Source organism: Protopterus annectens, chromosome 7.part0 (genome assembly GCF_019279795.1).
Source record: "Protopterus annectens isolate FY-2018-M chromosome 7.part0, PAN1.0, whole genome shotgun sequence".
NCBI lineage: Eukaryota > Metazoa > Chordata > Ceratodontiformes > Protopteridae > Protopterus > Protopterus annectens.
This window is the reverse complement of record NC_056739.1, coordinates 1,226,927,668-1,226,952,336: the sequence shown is the minus strand read 5'-3', so window position 1 is coordinate 1,226,952,336 and position 24,669 is coordinate 1,226,927,668. Positions and strand designations below refer to the sequence as shown.

General features: G+C 39.6%; 1 protein-coding gene across 1 annotated transcript in view; it reads left to right on the top strand.

The window, feature by feature from the left end:
• DNAH1 (dynein axonemal heavy chain 1) overlaps positions 1–24,669 on the top strand; it is a 5,225,710-nt gene that overhangs the window by 1,801,958 nt on the left and 3,399,083 nt on the right. Inside the window, exon 22 of the mRNA XM_044076389.1 lies at positions 18,068–18,232. Coding sequence (XP_043932324.1) covers positions 18,068–18,232 — 165 coding nt within the window. The remainder of the gene's footprint in view (positions 1–18,067; positions 18,233–24,669) is intronic.

The following is a 24,669-nucleotide window of genomic DNA, read 5'->3' as shown; positions in this document are numbered from 1 at the left end:
AACAGGGAAGGTTTCTCTGTTTTGTCAGAATGCTGTGCTCATCCCTGGGGAAGCTGCTTTTACCATTAATAACAATGTGGGCTCCATTTTTCCTGTCAAAAAGAATCAGAAAACCAAGCATGTATCTACTCCTCCTCATATTTCTTTGGATAGGAGTAACTTACTGGATCTGGCTCAGGGTTAAATTCAGGCTACTGATTCTTCTTGTAAAGTAGTTTCTGGTCAAAGAAAGAGGGATACCTGAAGATATTCTGAATCTGAACAGGAAGATGCAGGGACAGATACAGTTTTTTTCTTCAGATTTCTGATTCAGACTCAGCAAAGAGCTCAATTTCAGATTCTCCTTGTGGGGGTTTCTGTTTCTCTGAAACTGTATACCGAACATACCAGTGTTTCCAGTAGGAGATCACTGAGGATGTTCTTCGTCTCCCATTGCTGCAGTCCTGACATAAGGGTATTCCGCTGCCCACCATCGGCCCGAATACCAAAGGGCTAGAACCGGCGTCGGTCATCGGCGCTCGAGACTGACATCAGTACGTGCCAGTACAAATGCGCATGACCGACGCCATAACCTCAGTCAGTGCCTCAGACGTCAGAATGCAAAAAAAAAACACCACCCAAACCTCAACCTAAAAAGAAAAAGGGGGAAGGAGGGAGGGAAAATTGGACTGCAGTAATGGAGATCCTCGAACATCTACATTTATGGTAGGTACAAAACTGTACTATGTTCTTCGTCTCCCATTGCTGCAGTCCTGACATAAGGGTAGAATCCCAGAGCAATGGAAAAAAGGGAGGCTGGTCAACTAAATAGCAGTAGGAGCTGCTGACATGCCCTGTAAGATTGCAGTGGCAAACCCAGCCCTAGACCTAGAATAAAGAGGTAAATGATAATGCTTTGTAAAGGTATGTACAGAACTCCAAGTAGCTGCTTCTAGAATGTCTTTAGTAGCTATCCCTCTCAAAAAAGCAGTAGAAGTGGCCGTAGCCCTAGTAGAATGAGGCCTGATCCCAACTGCAAGAAAGGTATTGAGTTGCAAGCTCTTATGATAAGTCAACCCTATCTCATTTTTCCACAGCGGTTCTTCATTCTTTTACAATTAACATGCAAAAAGTTCAGAACTTGAACAAAGGAATTGAAAATAAAAATCTAAACAGATAAGGAATGACAGAAAACACAAGCTGTTACACAGCTAGTCCCTAATGCTGTAACTTCTTCTTTCAGCTTTTCCCAGTTAGGTGTCGCCACAGCGGATCATCTGTCTGCTCATGATTGGCAGTGGAGTTTTACGGTGTTGAGTTGCCAGCCCGGCACCCAACTTTCCACAGAAGGTACACACGCACGCACTCACACCTGGGGCCAATTTAGAGTGTCCAATCCACCTACTGCATGTCTTTGGGAGGAAACCGGAGCACCAGGAGGAAACCCACACGACCACAGGGAGGACATGCAGACTCTGCACAGAAGGCACCCCAGCTGAGAATCGAACCGGAGAACCTCTTGCTGTGAGGCGGCAATGCTAACCACTGCACCACCGTGGCCGCCCTCCCTAATACTAACAAAATGAATTTCCACGGTCTAGCATTCAGAGTCTGAACAAATTCTCAGTCCTTACAAGCAATTATTCTGAAGTTGAGCTCTGTCACAAATGCATCTTTCTAAATGCAGACCCCATTAACCAAAATGCATGAATTCCCTTAACTGACTGACTTGAAGTAATATTTTGTCTCTGAACATACCTCTTAACTGTACAGATTTTCACAAAATGTCCAGATTTCTGCTTCATATTTTTGGTCTGTTTCTCTTAAAATTGTGGTTTTCTGGCAATTCACTGACAAATCGAGGACTGAAGTCAGAAAATAATGACTTCAGTAAATTCATGCTAATGCAAAACCTATTAATCTATTAACTTTATAAATTTGTAAGAGCAATATTTAAAAAATTGTCCTTGATTTTGGGCCTTTGTCCAGATTTCTTGCTCTTAGAGGTTGAGAGGTATGCCTCTGAATATATCAATTCCAAGCAGGATTTCCTATGACTTCTGGGGAAGGAGAAGATTTAGAAAATTAGAGTCCAAATAAGGAAACAATATTTAACTAATTTAGCATCTCCAAAAAGCATTAACATTGCAACAGTAGACATATTGTTGAAATAAGTATCATTTCTCTCTTAAACTGTAATATATTCTCACAGGGGTTCCTATTACATGATCGAACTTCGACAAGTTTGAACCCTATATGGTCGAAAACCATATAGTCGAACTTGCAGAAGTTCGAACACATTAAAAAAAAAAAAATTAAAAGTAAAATAAACCCTTGCAAGCAGGGGGGCAAGGCCCCCTGCACCCCCCACACCCCCCACTCTTTAAATATACCAACTCTGAGACTGCTCTATAGTGCGGAAAGGAAATATTTCTCTTTACTGCACTGTAGTGTGAGCTCGGAGTTGGTATATTTAAAGAGTGGGGGGTGTGGGGGGTGCAGGTGGGCTTGCCCCCCTGTTCGCAACAATTAGTTTACTGTTGCATGTTTTTTTTTTTTCAGTGTTCGAAGTTTAGAAACTTCGAACAGACAAGTTCGATATTGTCGTGTTCGAAATTCAAAACTTTAATCATGTAATAGGAACCATTTTCACAGTGGCAAATGCAGTTTTCTATACCATTGTGTATGTTTTCTTTCATATGTTACACTTAAGTGGAGTGGTAGATGCAATGCAGCTTACTGTAACCTTTAAAAGAATTATTTGCAGTTTATTTTTATTATTTTTTTTATTTTTTATTCACATTTTTTTAGTACAGATTTAACATAGGTTAGATCACTTTGTGCACAGTTTCCTTTGAAGGATGAGCAGTCTGTTTTAAGTTTATTTGTTTTCCTTAAACATCTCTTCTTCTTAGATTCAACTGAGTTTTGCTCAGAGGTCTTCAAGAAATGAAAGTTAAGAGAATATGTATTATCAGTCAATTTCTTCTTTTGAAAAACTCTTAGAATGTTTGATAACTGAGTAAGACATGTATTTCATTCTTACTTGGCATCTATTTGCCCTGAGAGATAAACTATGCTGTTTTGTTTATCCATTTCATCCCTTTGTGTCTGTCTGATACTCTGTTAGTTGGCTAGGCCCCGACTTTATTTTTTGCCTTAACAGCCTTTGGTACTGCATACAAGCTTTATAGTAACCTGTTAAATATTTTGTAATGCCTGCCTAGTCGACATTTTGCCTAAGCATCATTAGGCACTTTATACTCATATGACCTGAAAAAATTAATATTATGGGCTACTGCTAGAAAAGCCTGCAAACATACCTTTGGAACTACCAATGGCTGTATCACTTATCCCTCTGACCCCCCTTTAGGAGTCTATTTTTGTAAAAAATCCTGTTCTAGTATATAGCCTCCTTCTCTTCTTAAGAATTCGCAGCTTCCCTTTTTGAGTGTTTTGAGCATGCTGTTGGTTCTTTTGCTGTTACTGTGTGGGTTGTGGTTCTTTCTGAGGCCTTTCTTTAATATGTCGTCTAAATTTAGTTTTCTCCTTAAAAGAATCCATTTGAGTTAAAGGTTTCTTTTTTGTTGTCTTTTATTTTAGCCCATTTTAATTAAAAGGCTCCCTCCCCATGCCTTTTTACTCCCTAAACTTGAAGGTTTCACCATTTTAGTTAGAGGCATCTCCTTGGGTCAAAGGAGATCATTTTTCTTTCCCTATAAAATTAAAAAAATATATATTTTTGTCTCCTCTCTTGTGTTTGTTGGTGCTTACTGTATTGCATAAGGGTTGTACATTATAGTTGTATTTTTCGTAGCATTGTTGACTATAGTTGTGTCTAATCTTTATCATGTCTAAGGATTCTACAAAAGAGACAAAACAATCTGGATTCAAAAAGTTTGACTCGTACACACAAAAAATGTCATTGACAGACAGGCACACTAGTTGTGTTTATTGTTTAGGAGCCGTTCACCTGCAGGATTCCTGTTCTATATGCCACGGCTTTAGCTCTAGGGAGAGGAAGAACACACTGATGCTCAGGGGCTTGTTAAAGGGACCTTTTGAGATGGTCATCAAAGGGAATCAGGCCTTAAAATCTTCGGATAAGTCCTCTAACAAATCAGCTTCTTTGGTTCTAGTCTCTGAGCCGACGAAGAGACCAGAAAAACAAGCAGCTTTGGATCCGAAGTCTATCGGGTATGAGAAGTCTAAGTCTCCCACGGTTCCACCTGTGTTGTTGGAACCGACTTGGAGACAAAAAAGGAGACAGTCACCATCCATGGAGCCAGTCCATTTGGTGCCACAGTCACCCCTTCTGCAGTCATTGGGTGGTAGCCATAGATCATCCATCCATTCCTCTCGATCTTCCAGGAGCTTATCGGATGATGATGTGGAGCAGGTGGTTAAGAGGTTGCTCCGGACACCAGATCTAGCAAAAATTCTCTCAAGCCCAGCCCAGAAGTATGTGGAGTCAACTACCAAACCTGCCTTGTCTTCCATTCCTCCTTCGACTTTGATGAGTTCAGAGCTGGAGTGCCTGGAGGTCCTTGTGTTGGAACCGTCAGATCCAAAAACCTCTTCTGGTGTCTCGGTTCCGACTTCCTCTCCAATCCTGTCAATGTTGCCTTCTATTGAGGGATCTGGGAGCCGACAGTCCCTCGTTGGTTCCGGGGGGGAGTTGAATCAGACCCTTGTCGGATCCGAGTCTTCCACTCGGGGCTTCGGCGCAGGTGAGTTTGGCACCGACATCAGCCTCGGAGCCATCATCCTTGGTGCGGGGGAGGTCTCCGGGTTCCTCGGAGCTGGAGGCTCTCTCGGGCTGGGACCATGGTGTCTTCAAGGTGATGAGGAGTGTGCTGTCCCCCCAGACTGCTCTACCCTTGGCTTCAGTCACTATTCCCCCTAAAGGGCCAATGTCTACCTACGCACCATCCCTCCAGCCCAAGCGTAGAGATCTATTGCCCCAGGATGCCGCAATAGGTGAGCTACTCTCTTTTGAAACCTCCCCAGAGTACCTCTCTGAGGAGATCCCTCAGAAGAGAACTTGTAAGAGGAAACACCTGGACTCTCCTGAGTCTGTCACATCGGATATGGACTTAGAGGATTTAGAAGGGTGCCCACGGTCACCCTCTGAGGATGTCTCCCTTTCAGACATCTTAGAGATCCTGAAGCAGAGAGGTGGCTGGAATACCCTCTCCCCTTCTGAAGATGAGTCTGTATACCTGGAGGCATTCATGTCTCGACCCTCCACCTCTTGGGTGTCTCCGCCTTTCGAGCAGCTCTTTGGTGTAGTCAGTCAAAAGGCATGGGGCTGTCCAGAATCTGTGGAACCAGTTCCGAGGAGGCCCAACAAATTTATTACAGCCCCAGAGGATAAACAAGTTCTGACTAAAGGTGTCCCAGTAGATGCTATCTATGGTGGTGACAGCAGCCACCAAGAAGGAATTGGCTGAAATTTCTTCATCTGTCCATCTGCCATAAGGATTCCTGTATGATGGACAGATACAGGAAGCGTATGTTTTCTACAGTGGCCTTTACCCTTAGTTCGGTGAATTACTTATCCCACTTTACTAGACTTCAGAGGGATCTCCTGAAGGAGCTAGGAGGTACCCTCCAGGGTACTACAGCTGCAGGGGTACCTGACAAGGTAAACTCTCAGCTTGCTACCTTAAATTCTGTAATAAACTCATCCATGCTTCTCATTTCATATGCAGCCGATAGAGTGAGCAAGGCAGCAGGCACAGAAATAGCTCTGAGGAGACATTCCTGGATGCGTCTTTGTGAGTTTGATGAACTCTTCAAGTCCTCCTTTATTAAAGTCTCTTTTGACAGCTCATCTTTGTTTGGGCCAGAAGTGAAAGAGACCCTTACCAGGTGTGAACAAGAAGGCAAAACTCTGTCTGCCATGTGAGTGCATTTCTCTATCCCTAGCAGACCTTATCCCAAGGGTCAGAAGAGCGGGAAAATTGTGGTTGCAGAAGTCCCAAAGAGCTTTACCGGATGCATGTGATGATTTCTCCCCCAGGTGCAGAGGGGGAAATAACAGTGGAAGATGCTACCCTTGCAGCAGAGGGTGTCCACAGAATTAGGGTGACAGAGATACATTCTCTGGCAGGCCCTTCCAGTGCTCCTGAAAGGAGGCCCACCTGTCCACCTCTGCAGGCAGTCGAGGGGAAATTATCACTGTACCCAAAAGCCTGGCTGGGCATCACTCAAGAAAAATGGGTATGATTGATCATATCCAGGGGATACAACATTCCTTTCTCCTTTCCACTCCTTCCACAAAGGTCTATCCCAGACATACTACCCAGTCAAAGGGATCAAGCAAGAAAAAGAGTCATCCAAGAAGTCCCTGCAGACAAAATCATATCCGGAACATACTCAAGGTTCTTTTTAGTTCCAAAGAAGACAGGGACTGGAGGCCCATTTTGGATCTCAGAAGACTAAACAAGTCCATAAAGAAGACAAAGTTTTGGATGGTGACACTGCAGTCAATATTCCATTTTCTGGGAAAAGACAATTGGATGTGCTCAGTAGATCTTCAGGATGTGTACTACCACATAAAGATGGACAGGCGATCCAGGAGATATCTACACTTATGGCTGGGAGCCAGTCATTACCAGTTCAGAGCTCTGCCCTTTGGACTCACTACAGCCCCCAGAGTGTTTACCAAATGCATGGCAGCAGTCACGGCTCACCTGAGGCGTATAGGATTCAGAGTGTTTCTGTACTTAGACGACTGGCTCCTAACCGCCACCACTGACCATTTACTGACCAAAGCAAGGGACACTACCATTCATCTTTGTTCAGAGCTAGACATCACTATAAACTTTGGAAAATCTGCCTTGTTCCCTTCACAGCATTTTACCTTTATAGGGGCAAACTTAATCACAAAAGACATAGTAGCAAAACTGCCTCATGAAAGAGTACTAATGCTGCGCCATCAGGTATCAATCTTGCTCATGAAGAAGAAAGTACAGGCAAAGTTTGTCCTCAAGGTTCTGGGTTCAATGGCAGCTGCAATAACATTAGTCACACTAGCTCATCTACACATGAAAGTATTACAGTGGCTACTCTTTGCTCAGTAGTCCATGCAGGAGTTACCCATGTTACACAAGATTCTAATTACGGACACCTGCATGAGGGACCTATGATGGTGGCTTCTGTCCATGCAGGTAACGATAAGCAGACCATTTGTTCTTCCCCAACCTTTAGCTACAGTGACCATGGACACTTCCCACTAGGGTGGTGGTGGGGCATTATCTGGGACAGACTGTCCAAGGGACTTGTCAAGAACATGAATACCACTTGCACATCAATGTCCTAGAGATGAGAGCAGTGCTTCTAATGTTGCAGGCATTCCAGACCTCTCTTCCACCGGGTACAATTGCAATATAAACAGACAATATGTTTGTGGTATGGTACATCAACAAACAAGACGGAACCAGATCTTACCCCCTGTGCTGAGAGGCTCTAAGACTATGGCAATGGGCAATATCTTCTCAACGTTTTCTGATTGCAATGCACATCCTGGGGAAATACAACATGATAGTGGACAAATTAAGCAGGGCAATTCTTATGCCTCATGAGTGGTCTCTGAAACAGGAAATTGCAAACCAAATTTTTCAGAAGTGGGGCCAGCCTTGCTGCGGCCTCTTTGCCACATCTATGAACTCCAAATGCAGCAGCTTCTTTGCCCTAATCCCCCCTACTGTGGGAGTCAACAAAGGATGCAGTTGTTCATGATTGGCCCCCGGGACTTCTTTATGCATTTCCCCCATTTCCATTAATACCCAAAGTTCTTCAGAAAGCCAAATCATTGAGTTGCAGCTAATTCTCATCACTCCATACTGGCCTCATTAGATATGGTTCCCTTTCCTATGGTCTCGTCTTCAGGAGGAGCCTTGGTTCCTGGACCCAGTACTGGATCTTCTTACTCATCAATCAGGAGTGCTCCATCCCTCTATTCAGATCCTCAAGCTGACAGCATGGTTGCTGCACTTCCCATCTTAGCCAGGCTTCCAGAATTATTCCCAGCAGTGCGACACATTCTGCTTTCATTGCACAAGAATACAACTAGGAAACTATGCAAGCAAATGGAAGAGATTTTCTTTTTGGGCTAACAAAAAACATATAGACCCCTTTACAGCCCCTATATCAGCAATTCTTGAATTCTTAACAGAAACCTTTAATCAAGGTGTGGCTGCAGCCACAATACGAGTACAACTAGCTGCCATATCTAACTACCATATAGGATACATGGGATCCAATATTATGTCTCTCAGATTATGCAAAGCATTTCTGAGGGGTACATTCCTTTTAAGACCTCCCATAAGAGAACCACCACCTCCTTGGGATCTAAATTTGGTACTAGCTTTTTTAATTCTCCCTCCATTAGAACCAGCCTCCACTTGTTCACTAAAGTTCTTAACTTGGAAGACAATCTTTAACAGCCATTACTTCCACTTGGAGGGTTTCAATATTATATATCCGTCCTCTCTATTTGATCTTCCACAAAGACAGAGTCTCTCTCAGGACAAATCCTTCTTTTCTGCCAAAAGTATGTTCTGAGTCCAATTTAAATCAGTCTATTGAGCTACCTGTATTTTTTCCCAATCATGTCAACAAGGCAGTATACAAGCTTCACCAATTGGATGTCCATAGGCAGTTACATTTTTACTTACATAGGACTAAGGAATTTAGAAAATCTGACCAGCTGTTTGTTTCTTTCTCAGAAAATAGAAAAGGAACTTCGGTTTCAAAAGTCATTTTATCTAAATGGCTTACAGACACTATTACTTTTGTTTATAACTCTCAGCACAAGCAACTGCCAGGAAAGATTTGAGGCCATTCAACTAGAGCTATGTCTACTTCCACTGCCTTTCAAGCCAAACTTCCTGTGTATTCAATTTGTGCTGCAGCCACATGGGTTAACCCTCATACCTTTATCACTCATTACAAAGTAGATGTGGCCTCCTGGAACAGGACATCCTTTGGTTCTGCTGTTCTGAATAGTTTATTCCCTTGAGCCACCTGAGAAGTAGGTGCTGGGGACACTGTCCCAACCATCAAGAATGAAGGCGAGATAGGACAACGTAACATAAAGAAGTTATGTACTCACCATGATGTTCCATGTTTGTTGTCCATATTCTTGCCCTCATTCTTGCATTCCATCCTCCTTCCCCCTTCCTGGAGGATCAAGAGGAATTTTTTGAAATTGACTATGAGTTCTCTTATTCCCTTTGGGCCTCATGAGTTATAGACAGAGGGTTTGGTTGTATTTACTATAGTAGGTTGCATTGTCTAATGATTGGCTTCTTACAAATGAGATCTGAGTAACTGTCTCTAGGCATCTTGGGATAGGGTGTAGCCTCAAGCCAGTGAAAGCTCTCGAGCTTTAGTATGTGGCCGAGTCAGAATCGATGCTCGGTTCTGAACCCAGCCATCAAGAATGAAGGCGAGAATATGGACAACAAACACGGAATAATATGGTGAGTACATAACTTCTTTTTATGTGAAATGCAGTATCACTCTTGATGATGATTCATTTGCCCTCTGCCAGGCAAAAGTACTGGCCTTTGTAATAATCGGAACAATTAGCATTTTCAAGAAAACCTGTCATTTCTGTGATGATACTCTTATTAGCTGCATCAGGAGTTATTTTGTTCCCAAACCTATCACTGTGGACATTTACACAATACATGTCCCCTCTAGGTACTCTGGAAACATATTACTGGAAGACCTTGTTGTGTATTTGAGCCAAACAAGAGGCAGCAGTTTCTCCTTTTGCAGACTGCTGTGAAGGTTTAAACTGCCTCCCAAGGGTTTTCTTATGCCCATGTGTGGTTCTGGGTACATTCTTTTTATGCATTTGTTCCCTGCTGATTAGATAGAGGTTATCCTTTTCCATATTTACTCAGTAGTGTTATACTTCTAATATGATAAACAGATCCTCATGTATCAGGCAAATTACTGAGTACATACTCCCTTATCATAAGGTCTCCTAACATGTCAAATACATTTGTTTGACATCTGCTCAGTCATCTATTAAAGTCAGTAGATATTTCTGTAATATGGTTGATCACCCTGTCATATGCCTTTTTTGCAATGCTTTTTTAATTTTTCCTGTAAACATCAGTGGTAAGTTTGCAAAACTCAGCGAAAATGCTTTTAACTTTGACGTAATCATGACAATCCATGTCAGTCATTTTACTAAGTACATGCATTGCTTTACCCATGAGAAGAAAAGTAAAAGACCTCCCCCATTGCCCTTGTTCAAGTTGGTGTTGATCACCCTTTTAAATGCATGGATAAAACTATACAAGTTATTCCTTTCTTTAAACTGCAGAAAGAATTTGGTACTGACCTTGGCATGTAGTGTTCAGCTTTTCTCCATTGCTTCCATGCCACTGATGAAGAAGCAACATCTCTCTCTCTCATGATGGCTTTGCCTTTCTATTTTCTCTACCTCGGTTTGTCTCTTTATGCTAAACCCCTTGGCATTTGATCTCCAGCTGTAGACAACTTTATTCCCAGCTGAGTTCTGAGATCATCTTGGGATTGGTGGAGATGCTTTTTTGCATGTTCTATGCCAACATTCAATGTCTGATTGTCTCCAGTTTTAGTGGACTGCATTTCATCTGCACACAATGCTTCAGCCATGCCCCTCCCAGATGTGTGGCATACAAAATGCATTTGGATTTGCTCTCCATAGTCAGCTGTGACACTGATATTTTCCATACTCCACATAGCTCTTTTTGCCTTTGCTTTCTAACTACACTGACTAAAAAATAAAATAACTGTTGTGGAAGATATATTGCTGTATAGCTACCTTGTGGCTACAAGGGTCAACACACTTTTATTTTGTTTACCAAAAATATTTTTCAGACTATGTAAGTCCACTTTACAAGACCCAACCTCCGCCTTCATATAATATGTGATAAACAGGGACTAGCACCACTGCCATTAATATTTATGGATGATGGCACTAACAATATGAGATTTGACTCCTACCCTAGCAGCAGGCAATATACAAAGGATAGTTGTTCTAAAGTACATATGGTAAATGTGCCCTGCTGTGTTGGACAGTAGGCCAGCCATACCACATTAAAATGAGCTTTATACTGTACAGCTACAGATTATAGTTATAATGATTGGCTCCCCAGATTTTATCTACCTGAGTTTGAGACAACTGCCTTTGAGTGCATCCTTGCCATTTCTTACTGTAACTTAAATAGAATTACATTAGAACATTCTTTCTCATTTAATATTATCCAAATCAGAAGGGTAAATGGTACATCTTCAGCATCAATCCTTCCCCTCAAGCTTATAGCACTGTTGCCACCAGTTAGTGAAGACTAACACAAGAACACATCTTACTGTTCACCGTTAAGCAAATGTTTAAATGGTAGCCTTTAACTTTGAGCCATTACCCTTCAAAGGGCAGATACCACATATTTGAAGGTGCACTAGTAAAAATGCATAAACACTTAAGCTAATGAAAAACCATCAGCCATAAGCACTTCAAGCTGAATAAAATATCTGTTTATTAAAATAAATAAGTCAAAGAATTTTCCTTAAAAATATGCAAACAATACAGAACTTACATAAGGAATTTACAATAAACACTTACTATTAACAAACTAGTCCAACTCATTTAACTAATGAAATGAACCATGCTGTTTTTATCTGCCTTTCGGAATCAGAAGAAATTTTAGTCTCCTTACAGGCAGTTGATCAAAACTTGAGCTCATTGTATCCTCTAAAACACAATTATGGTAATGAAACTACAGTAAGTCTGTAAACTTTTTAACTTGAATTAATAGTCTGCCTCTTATTATATAAGTCCCAAGAAGGAGAGATGCTTTCTTGTATCCACGGTTGCATGTCTAAGTGGAAGACAGCATATTTAGGATACCAGAGTAAAACTAAGACAACAGACTTTGATCTAGGCCATCATTTCTTAGAAACATTAACCTTGTACCATTACATACATATATACATTTATTAAGCAATGATTAGATTCCTTTTTAACATTTTACAGTGCCAAATGCAAATTTATACAATTGTATACATTTTTCACATATTAGTTTATTAAAAATCAAGTACAATGCAATTTATTTTAAGAAATTCTGCACATTTTTTGTTATTTGATAGAGCTTTAGCACAGCTTACTTTACTTCTCATGTAGTTACCTTTGAAAGAACATTTTTAAGTTTATTACAGTTTTTCTGATGGTAACTTCAAGTTTGTTGTTCTGCCTCATTTCACCATCTTCCTTAGGAATATACCCTAGATTTGATTCCTGAAACATAACTCATCCTTAAGGGATTTTATATCTCAGACTGTCCACAATGGTGGCTGTTTCTCCATGAGATTTGAAATGTGTATTTCAAAAGCTGACACATTACTACATTTCAAACTTTTTTTTCTGAAATGTATACCTTGAATGATGGCCCTTTTATATGTAGTTACATACACGAGAAGGATTTCAGTGCTGTAGACTGTAATGTGTTACTGATTGTACAAAGTCATACAAAATGTTGGAAAAACTTGTCTACCAATCTTTCCATTCTGCCAAAGGTCATGTTGGACATTGCTTTTGAACCAAGAAGTCTAGTTGCTATACTTTTACATTTGTCCCCATATCAAAGGGGAATATATTTTATTGTCTTTTATGGACCCCAGAAGGCAGCTTTGGGGTTACATATCCAAAATTTAAAGGTATAGAAAAGCTTGACTAGTTGCACGGTTCTTTCATTCTCATTAAGCTAGTGGTTTATCTAATGAAATGGACTCTTTCTAAATGACCTGCCAATAACTTTGGATTGTGTTATGACTCAAATAATAAGCCTACCCAAGGACTGGTTAGAAATTCCTCTATCAGAAAGCAGCTACCTCAGAAATTTTGCTTGAGGGCTCTCCAAAATAGAGATCTGAGGTGTCATGAATTGTTTTTCTTTCATGCATTCTTCAGTCAATCTAATCTAGACTGTAAGCACAAGGCTGGACTAGGCTTTACTAAAGCTGTCATCCAAGAAGTGCTAACCAGTATTTCAAAAAACCTTGGAGTGCATAGCTTGCTACTGTTATAAATAGGGACGGATTTACTGGAAAGACGAAAAAGTAGAATATATTATAATACATTTGTGGGAAGTGCTCAGCATAACATTAGATTAATGGCTCAACTTTTTTCTATATTAAGGTCCTCACTCCATTTGTCTATGTTTAGTTAATTTTTTAAGCATGATTTTGTGTTTCTTGATGTGTTTTTTAGCAGCTGGACTATGTACATTTGTCTTATGGTTAGTGAAATTTTGATACAACATATCAAACCTTGTGCATGCCACAAAGAAGAAGGATGGCTTAAGCTGTTATGCAGTTTTGCAGGTATTATAGCTCCATCATTTAGTTTAGGTTTGCCTGTTGCATATCTGTTTATATCTGTATTACAGTTTATTAAACAGGCAAGTTTCCTGCACGGCAAGTACATCCTGACTATGTTGGGAAGGGATGACCCAATGATACATTGTTGATTTGGACCATGGGATATGGGGTTGGATATTTCTGCCATGGTTATATTTTGCTGCATCGTATTATGTTTAGACCTCAGCTCCAAATCTAATGGCTTTTCTGGGGAAGTGGACTGTTTCCCTTCAGCAGTCTGAATGTGCATCCAGGGATCTGTAAAAAGTGACTGGAACATCTGGTAATGGGCAGAGGGAAGGCATGTTCTGCAGCCAGATTTTGAGTTGGCTGCTTGCATCTTATCAAGTCAAATGACCATATATAGAGAGATTTACTGGAAGAACAAAATTGGAGGCTATTATCTGACATTATGGTGAGTACTTTACACAACTGTGCTTTAAGTAATTTCTTTGTATTATCCTTTCATTTTTGGTGAATTAAGTTGAAGAATTCATTAATTATGGATATTTGTTAAAACTCAAATGCATTCAAGTCACTATGCTAAATTTGGTAGCATACTGAGGATTGGCCAGTACCCGCGGTGGTGGTGCTGCGGTAGCGTTGTCGCCTCACAGTAAGCCGCTGTCCAGTTTGATTCCTAGCTAGAGCGTCTTCTGCGTGGAGACATGCGTGAATGGGCGTACCTTCATTGAAGGTTGTGCATCAGGGCTGGTAACTCGGCACGTAAAAATCAACTACCAATCATTAGCGGACTGGAGTTCCGCTGTGGTGACCCCTAACCAGGAAAAGCTGAAAGACATAACAACAACAACTGAGGATTGGCCAGTCATTTAAAGTTTTAGAGGAATAACCAACTAAATTGTGGGAGTTAACATAGGAAAGTCATTTCAATGTTTCAGTGTTTTGGTTTGGATATATAGCTAAGGACCTCAGATGAGATCATGAGAAGCCATTCTCCAACATTAAACAGACTAGTACACTCTGTCACCAAACCAATAATCTATCCTTTTTTTAAAGATACCAAGACTTTCATCTGCCCTTATCTCAGAGTGTAAGTTATTCCATCTTCTGCCTGCACAAACTTTAAATGTCTCCTTCTTATTAGGATTATTCAATTTGTTATCTCTAACAAACAAGTTTTTATTTCTAGTTGACCTAATAAGAATTAGAATTGATGTCCAAAGTAATTTCATTAAGGTTATCATGCAATAATATATTAAAACACATATGATCAACACATAATTGCGATGCCCCACCACTGGACGAGTAATCAAGGAGCCTCAGTCCTCACCACTTGCACAAGTGGGGGATGCATATTCAGAGGATGGCACGTACACACACAGTATTTCCAGCTACAGCTCTCTGCATCAAGTGCACTTTCCCTTAAGAGCACACAGAGACCACAGTCAGTCCAGGGCTGGTTTCCCCCTCTTTCTCCAGATCCCTAATAAGACTCCTCACTGGCATAGCTATAGAGTAGAGATCTCAGCTGATTGACCAATCCAAGACCTCCAGCACCCTCTCTGTCCAACCAGTGCTTTGTGTCCCTGCCCAAGTACCTGACACACACACTCTTGGAGATTTGTTTTACACACGCAAACACACACACACACACACACACACACACACACACACACACACACACACACACACACACACACACGCACACACACACACACACACTTGGGAAAGGCTGGCACAGGTTTACTAGCTATGCCCCCTTCTGCCAGGACTATAAGGTAGTTATTACTGCCACCAGCCAGCTCTTTATCAGCTACTTTAAGGCCCTTTACAAAGGGTGTCCAATCTTACTGTGTAATGTTACTATCAATACAAATGGTAGTTTGACCAAGAGCAGGGCTATTAGGAGTGGCCTACACAGTGTTACCAAATAAATATGCAAGTACTCTCAGAGCTTAAATATCTCTAGATAGATCAGCCACAATGAAAGGTTTAAATATATGTAATAATAAATAATAAAAAACAAGAAAATGCTCAGTATATAATTACATTGATATCAGAGTTCAAAATCACAGGAAATATTTAAAACAACATTGCAGGACAGTCTCAAATAAATAAAGAAAAAACATCTAAATTAATCTTTGCTATATTCCTGATGATATCTAAGAGAATTATACTGTTACCTAGTACACTTAAGAGCAGCAAGGCAGATGTGGTGAATGGATCGTCAGGTCCAAGACAGAATACAGAATGCTGTCTCTCTCTCTCAGAGAGTTCTTAAATTAGTATCTCAAATTTTACTGCTGGGATAGCTTGCAGAATTACATCATTTCTTGTCATCTGACTCTATCCCAGGTAAAACCCCCACTGCTGAAAGCTAACAGTATTTAGCATCCACCTGTGAAAGTACATAGACTCTCTCCAAAGCAAAAAACACAGCATCCATGGGACCTGATGGTGTCCCCGGCTGTGTGCTCCATGAACTCAATGAGGAATTAAACCCACAGCTAGGACAGCTGTTTAATCAAAGTCTTACCTCTGGATACGTACCCAGGGAGTGGCGCACTGCAACTGTGGTCCCACTTCACAAAGGCGGTGCCTCCACCGACCCTGGAAATTACCGGCCCATTAGCTTGACAAGCCTTATCTGCAAAGCCATGGAGAGGATCATAATGGACCTCATAAATAAAGACATAGGGAATTTGCAGACTTTGGATCCAACCCAGTTTGGCTTTGTCAAAGGCAGATCATGCCTTTTAAACTTGGTTGACTTTTTCGAACAGTCACCAAAGCCATTGATGAGGGAAAGGCAGTCCATACAGCCTACCTCGATCTGGCTAAGGCCTTCGATACAATACCCCACTCGGGTATCATTGAAAAACTCATCAGCTTAAATGTTAACCCATACATCACAAGATGGGTTGCAAACTGGCTGAGTGACAGAACCCACAGGGTCAGAGTTGCTGGCGCCATGTCAGACTCAAAGCCTGTCACAAGTGGTGTCCCACAGGGCTCAGTCCTGGGCCCACTCTTGTTTGGCATCTACTTTTCCGAAGTAAAAGCAAACACAGGAGGGTTATGGCTGACAAAGTTTGCAGATGACTGCAAACTGGGCGCCATAGTAGAAAACACATCTGACACAGATATCCTTCAGAAGGGTCTCACAGAAACGGATAACTGGTGCCAGAGCCACGGCCTAAAGTTAAATGCCAAAAAATGCATAGTCATACCCTTCGGGAAAAACAAGGTTACCCCTAGCTACCAAATAGGTGGCAATCCACTGAGCACAGAAGAAGTTATCAGGGACCTGGGGACCCAGGTTGATAGTAGTCTGTCATTCAACACCCATGTAGCTAAAGTAGTTAGGAAGACCTTCTACATTACCCACCTTATCATGAAGGGATTCTCATCTAGATCAAGGGAGGTCATAGTCTCCCTTTACTCATCACTCATCAGACCAATGATTGAGTACAATGCCCCATTCGGAATGTATCTGACCCGACACTTGCAGCAGCTGGAGAGGCCACAAAAGTTCCTCACCAAAAGGATAAAGGGTCTCAAAAATATGTCCTATGCTGCCCGACTGAAAGAACTCCAGCTCTATTCAGTCGCTCACCGCTTGCTCAGAGGTGACCTTTGCCTAACATACAAGGCCATGTCAAACCCAGATTTGATGAATATGCTTCACCTCAAAAAATCTAGATCCATCAGAGCCACAAGGGCCGGAGACTTAAACCTCGACACGGCTATTAATAGGACGTGCTGGAGGGATAGATTCATCACCCAAAGACTCCCTATGCTGTGGAACAAAATCCCGGTACATGTGAGGCAGAGCACCTCGCTGGCCTTGTTCAAGAGAAATCTTGACCAATGGATGGGAGATCGCAGATATACCCCAGGGATTACCTCAGTGTCACTGCTCGACAGAGGCACAGCAAAATAATGGGTATAGTTCCCAATACTAAAGGGGTGGCGTAAGCCACAAAACGATGGGCTAGGCTTGTAAATGCCCTTGGGCAGATAGCCTAGTATGAACCTATGAACCTATGAACCTATGAACAAGGGCTTTTCCTCAGATCAGTGCAGCTGCTGGAAGTCCTAAAACAATAAAACACTTCCACATCTCAAGCCTAGTAATTTTTTCTCCTTCAAGACAGCACAGAGCGCTCCCTAGTGTAGACATCCTGTCTCTTGCTGTCATAAAGTAATTTAATTTCAGATATTTTCTGAAGTTAACCTTCTGTAGTCCAACTTTCACTGTTAAAATATATACATCTAAACAGCTACAATAGTGCAGGTACATTTCTGTTATATTTCAGTAGGGCATGCTGTGGTTACATTTTAAGCACTTTGCAAAAACCTTTTCAACACACACTTCTGTACCAGCAGTTTGAAGTATCTTATAAGAATCATGTTGATATCCACAAATGACATAATTATTTACAAAATTCCAGACAGTTGTGTTGGCAGCATCTCCCTTTGTCACAATAATAATTGATAATAAATGGGTTTGAGATTTAATTTCACTGTCAGTCTTAATGGCCAGGCTCTTTAACAGACCAAGTGTATTTTTTGTAGGAGTTTTGAACTCAGCCCAGTAATCTCAGCTTTTGCAAAATAGTTTAAGAAAAAAATTTCTGAGAACTTGCTTGCATAGTATGCATATTTCAAATTACATTTAAATTTGTTTCACTTTCAGGATGTCTTGGAAGAGTGGCTGACATGCCAGAGGTCATGGCTTTATTTGGAGCCCATATTCAGTTCTGAAGACATCAACAGACAACTTCCAGTAGAGAGTAAGAGGTATCAGACCATGGAGAGAATGTGGAGGAAGATCATGAAAAATGCCAGTGAAAACAGACAGGTATCTGTTATTTAAGTTGCATATATAGTTTTTTTTTTATATCTATGCAAAGGACTGTCTACTTCTCTTACAACCTGCCTGTTATCTGTAAGAGCGTGTGTAGGTATGCGTATTATTTTTGTATAAGTAAAACATATAGGCAGACTAGTTCCATAAACTTGCAACAAACTTCAGGTTATCACTATAAGATCTGGAAGTATGATTTGAAAGTAAATTATTATATGTAGTCAAACCTTATTTTGCACATCAGTCAAGTAGAGGTTTAAATCAGAGGCAATGGGATCCCATGGCAGTAAAGTTGGCAGTAGGATTGAAAGGAACTAATATCAGTGCTGGTGATGCCTATGAGGTTGGCACAGTAGTACTGTGGAAGTAAATGGCGTGGTCAGTAACTTTTATCATCCACCTACCTTGTGAATTTTCTGTCTTGTTAGTGATTCACTGTGTCATTAGAAGTACCTTTTTCTGTTTTGATGCTAAAACTGTCAAAATGTTGTCATTTCCTCTGTATATGTTAATGCAGTAAGTTTTCCACTTTCTTTTCATCAAGATAGTTTGAGTAAGTGAGACCCGGGAAAGTATTCATCATTGCTGAATTGTTTGCTGTACAGTGCTTCACTTGTAAATGACATGAAAGATTTCTTGTGGTAGTGTGAAAAGGATGACTTGGCATGGATCTGTAAAAAGAAGCAGAAAAATTCTACCACACCATGCAAAAATTAGTTTATTATAATTTTTAGGAGAACATACTGAAAAGTTTCAGTTAGCTGTGGTCTCATTTATTTCAGTATTGACACCTCCACATAATATGTACATGCATATCTCTCTCTCGTTTATATATATATATATATATATTTTTTTTTTATATATTCTTAGAAGTGAAAAGATTAAAGCTTAAAGCTGTAGGTAGGAATTCCCAAGGCACATGATTCAGGTGGATTCAGGATGGAACCTACTGCCAAAGCAGAAGTGATAAACCCAGATAAACAAAACTAAGTTTGGTTGTTACTTCTGTGCAGCAGAGGGATACTATAGAGTATCTTGTTATGCGCAGTGTGAGGAAGGGGTCCTTATGAGGTGGTTGTTGGAGACAACTGGATTATTGAGTTAATGCAAGAAGTTTACAGAATGGAAGGGGCATCCACTCAGAGTAAGTTTTAATTTTTGTGAAGAGCAAGGTCAGGAAGTGGTTGGGGATGGAAGCTTGCTGTGAAGAATCTGGTGTGAATACCATAGGCAGATAAATAACACACAACTTAAGTTACCTGGAAGTTGCTGTGAGCACCATAAACAAGAGTGTTTAATGGGATGGGCTGCTTTATGCGTGAAACTGCTAAGTTTATATGCCTGTATTCTGAAGTCTATGTGGTTAAGCACTACACAGTGTTGCCGTCAGTTCAGTTCTTGAATTTTTTTACCAATCTCTTCATTATCATTAGGAATCTGGTCTGTGTGTATGTGTGTGTGTGTGTGTGTGTGTGTGTGTGTGTGTATGTGCGCATATATGTATTTTTTTTGTAAGACTACATTTTCTCTCTTTTGCAGAAAAGGGTTATTGTAACAGTGAATTACAGCCTTTGAGCTTGCCCACATTTTGAGTCTTCTTTTGAGACCTTTGTCCTCAGTTTGCTGCTGTGAAGAGCAGTGCTTATGTTGCACTAGTGTTCCACAAAGCCCTCATTTTTGCATGATACACACATATGTATAGTTATCATTGCTAAGAGAGGTCTGCATTTCCTTACACCACTTGGTACTTTGCATCCTGCATAAGCAGGGTATTTTCTACTGTTAAGTTTCTCATACTCACCGACCATTTGTTATTTTTCATCAGAGTACTTCAGCCAGAAAAGATGATAAGTATCTGTTATTATCAGATTCACCACCTTTAAACCAGTATGACTAATCCAAAGGAGGCTCACATAATTGATAATCATTGTTTGTATCTAGGCACAAAATACACAGTAACTGAAAAAAATAACATTTATGGTTTGGCAAGATCAGCAGGTGCAGCAATATCAAATAAAAATGTGTATAGTGGAGAAGTTTTAGGATACTGTATGGGCTTCAAAGAACATGTTGCTGTTTCTAAAATATTTAATATAAAACCCATAGCATTGATGTCAAGTCTATGGTCCTTTTAAGTTATAACTATCATTTTTAGATTTATTTATTTATTTATTTAATATTTGTTAACCGGGAAAGTCCGACTTGGAATGAAGCCAATTTTCAGCAGAGGCCTGGGGAGAAATGCTCCAGACACATGTCTTTGTAACATGGGAGGAAACCAGAGCACCCGGAGGAAACCCACATGAATGCAGGGTGGGCATGCAGACTCCTCCCAGAAGGCACTCCAGTTGAGAATCGAACCGGAGAACCTCTTACTGTGAGGTGACAATGCTACCGCTGCACCACTGCACCGTCCAATTGTATTTCTGACATCTGACAAAATCTTAATAATGTCACTATCATTACTGGAAGTGATTGAAATGTTATTCTTAACCCTGAACTTCAACAAACCACTCTGCTCACAAAACATTCATAATTAATATTGCATGTAAATTGGTTAACATTTTTTTTAAGACAGGAGGCTTTAACTGATTATTGGAGGGTTAAAAACCCTAATGAGAAAGAATTTACTCATATTATGCAAGTGTTCAAATTATACTCTAGAACTGAGTTTTTTCTTGCTTCACAAGATAGGATGACATGATCCAATATCAAAATAATATAATATGTTCCTTAATAGAGCATAACGTTTTTTGTTTGTATTGGTTAAGTAAGTTACCATATAGTACCCCTATAAATGACAGAAAAATGTGTACAGGTTTGTTTGCAAATGCTGACTTTAACAAGGTTATTAGTGGGCTAATAAAACAGTATTGCAATATGAACAAAAAATCATGTTTTATATAGATTCAAATTGGACTCTTTTAAAGCATACATTTCAAGACATTGGATTAGAATTAGTGCATACTTCACTCAGAGTTTTTAATCTAAAATTTGAGAGTTGGATGATTGTTTTGAGTAGATTGAATCATTTAGTGGATATCAATTATGAATTAGGACAAGTTTATAGATGTGTAGAAAACATTCATGGAAGAAATAAATAAATATGAATATCAATTCAATACATTTCAGTCTAACTCACAATTTAAGAATGTGTATTTATATAATGAAATGATTTGTGAAATGTTAACTTCTTGATGTAGAAGAGCTTTCAGTAGGAACACTGTAAAACACTGTAAGATACCCAAGGCAATTTTATGTCATTCTTAAGAAGAAATTAAAAAGGAGGACTTCCAAGATGGCTGTGCACTGATCAACAGCTTGACTTCAACTCTCCCAATATGAAAACAAAAACTGAGAAACTGCAGCCAAGGATATTGCCAACGTGAGTAAAATTAAGTTACTGTCTAGTAAATACACTGCCTGGATGTCTGCAAAGAAGAAACCAAGAGATCCTGAAAGAAAGAATCCTGCAGCTGCTCAGCAAAAGCAGTTCAAGCTTCAGCTTTGGTGTAAGACATGGCTTCCAGTAATCCAGAGGAAAAAGTAAGTCAAATATTCTCAGAGCTGATTAAAATAAATCAAACACTGAAGGAGTATATCAAGTCAAATAACAAAAGGCTAGAAAAATGGAAGAAGCTTTAAAAAGCTATTCAGATGAATTGATAAAATTGCAAAAATTAGAGGTTAAAATGAAGAAAAGGCTGCCTGAGTATGACACTGCTCAAGAAGAAATGTTTCAAAAAAATGGTAGAATTAGAGGACAGAGCCCATAGGAAAAGTCTGAGATTTTCTTCTGAACCAGAGAAGTTAGATGGAACAGGCTGTATTCATTATATGAAGGCACAAATAAGCAACTGGTCTGGTATTCCACAGCAGGAATTGTTAATTGAAAGAGTCCACTATGTGTATGCTTCAAATATGGCAATGAGAAATCAGCCAAGACTTGTATTAGTAAAAATGCAAACCTACCAGCAGAAAGAGTTGATCCTGACAAAACTGTTGCAATAAGACAAAGCATTAAAAGTTGGAGAAAGTAGAGTGTTTGTGGAAAATGATTATTCACTGCACACCAGGCAGAAGAAGAAAAAATATTCCAGTAATCGGGGAATGCTGAGAGGCAGATATGAGATTCAAGTTGCTGTATCCAGCTGTTTTCAGATTATTTTTCCTGGAGGATCAAAGTCATTTTCTGATGCAGAACATGCTAAGAAGGAAAAACAAAACTTTGTCCAACAAAGAATGAGCCATCAAGCAGAAGGGGGATCTGCTTCTCAATCTGCTGATAATAAATCACACATGAGACTTTGTCAGTGAAACATTTTCCAGGATACGAAGGAAAATGCTTGACAGACAGAGAAAAGTACAGCAGTTGACCAAAAGAATTGGGAGAACTATGGAATTGAACCAGAATCTGAAGTTCACCAGCAAAACGAGTAAAGGACACCAGGTTCCAAATGAAGAAGCCAAAAACAACGTAAACGTATTTAATAAATTTCCGTTTTTGCTTCCACAGGAGTAGAAGCTTCATCAGACAAAAAACAGCGCCAAATGGCTCAATTTAAAAACCATCATGTGATGTCATTTCCTTGGCTACAAGACAAAAGTCATAGCAACCAGTTTCATATTAAAACATTTTAAAATTCAATTTAAATTCAAGTTCTAACTAACAACACTATATAAGTGTATCTATACTTTAAAGCATTAAAAAATTTTTATAAATGACTTTTTTTATATATAACTTTTTTTATATATATATATAAATGACTTTTTCACACATACAAAACGCCAACCCTACACAGGTAAAAAACCTAAACAAGTACTATAATTCAACACAAGTTCAAAGAAACTCAAGGTTAACTTTGACCCTAAAATCATAAGTACTAAGCCTACCGCAAATAACTTTTGTATTTTAAAAAAGCCGAAATATTACAAGCTTCATTTAAACCTGGTGTAGAAAAAGCATCTAAAAGTAGTTGCCATTCTAATTCTCTGATTTCAAGGAGGAGAGGTTGAGGTCCCCCTCTAAGTCCTACATTAACAGTGTCAATACCCATGAAGTGAAAGTTGTGACCAACGTTGTTTGCGATGTGTTTAGCAAGAGCGTTGTCGATCTTATTATTTTTAATCGCGTATTTATGCTGGTAAACACGGTCCCATAATCTACGGTCCGTTTTACCAACATAAAATGCGTGACAGCAATGACAGAAGGCCACATAAATCACCGATTTTGTCAAGCAATTAATTTTATGCTTGACAAAGTACTTTTTGCCTCTTATGGAAAAGGAACCACCCACCTTTAAAAGGCCACACAAATTACAGGACCCACAGGTGAATGAGCCAGTCCGTCTAGACAAAGACGGTGGATTTCCTTGAAATCAGAGAATTAGAATGGCAACTACTTTTAGATGCTTTTTCTACACCAGGTTTAAATGAAGCTTGTAATATTTCGGCTTTTTTAAAATACAAAAGTTATTTGCGGTAGGCTTAGTACTTATGATTTTAGGGTCAAAGTTAACCTTGAGTTTCTTTGAACTTGTGTTGAATTATAGTACTTGTTTAGGTTTTTTACCTGTGTAGGGTTGGCGTTTTGTATGTGTGAAAAAGTCATTTATATATATATATATAAAAAAAGTTATATATAAAAAAAGTCATTTATAAAAATTTTTTAATGCTTTAAAGTATAGATACACTTATATAGTGTTGTTAGTTAGAACTTGAATTTAAATTGAATTTTAAAATGTTTTAATATGAAACTGGTTGCTATGACTTTTGTCTTGTAGCCAAGGAAATGACATCACATGATGGTTTTTAAATTGAGCCATTTGGCGCTGTTTTTTGTCTGATGAAGCTTCTACTCCTGTGGAAGCGAAAACGGAAATTTATTAAATACGTTTACGTTGTTTTTGGCTTCTTCATTTGGAACCTGGTGTCCTTTACTCGTTTTGCTGGTGATTTTCTAGTGTTTGTTCTTGCCTTTTACCTAGAATCTGAAGTTGGGAGATGGAAATGAACAGGAAGAAGACCAGCAGCATGGAAATTAATGAATAAATGTGAGATTGCAAAGCATCAGGCACATTTGTGAAATACAGCTGTATAAGAATAAGTGGAAGGAGTGGACTTTAGTTGACTTTATTTTATTTTATTTATTTATTTTACATTTGTTAACTGGGAAAGTCCGACTGGATAAAGGTCCATTTTTAGCAGAGGCCTGGGGAGAAAAGCTCCAAGTGTACTTTACTACATTACTAATTACTAGTGTAATTACAGTGAAAATTATTACAGTGAATTATCACACAAATTGAAATTTTTAACAATATATATAGACAGGTACAATTTCAAGTCACATACACATTTAACAATATATATAGACAGGTACAATTTCAAGTCGCATACACACAGGATAGGTTGCTAGTTAGTATCTAAAAAAG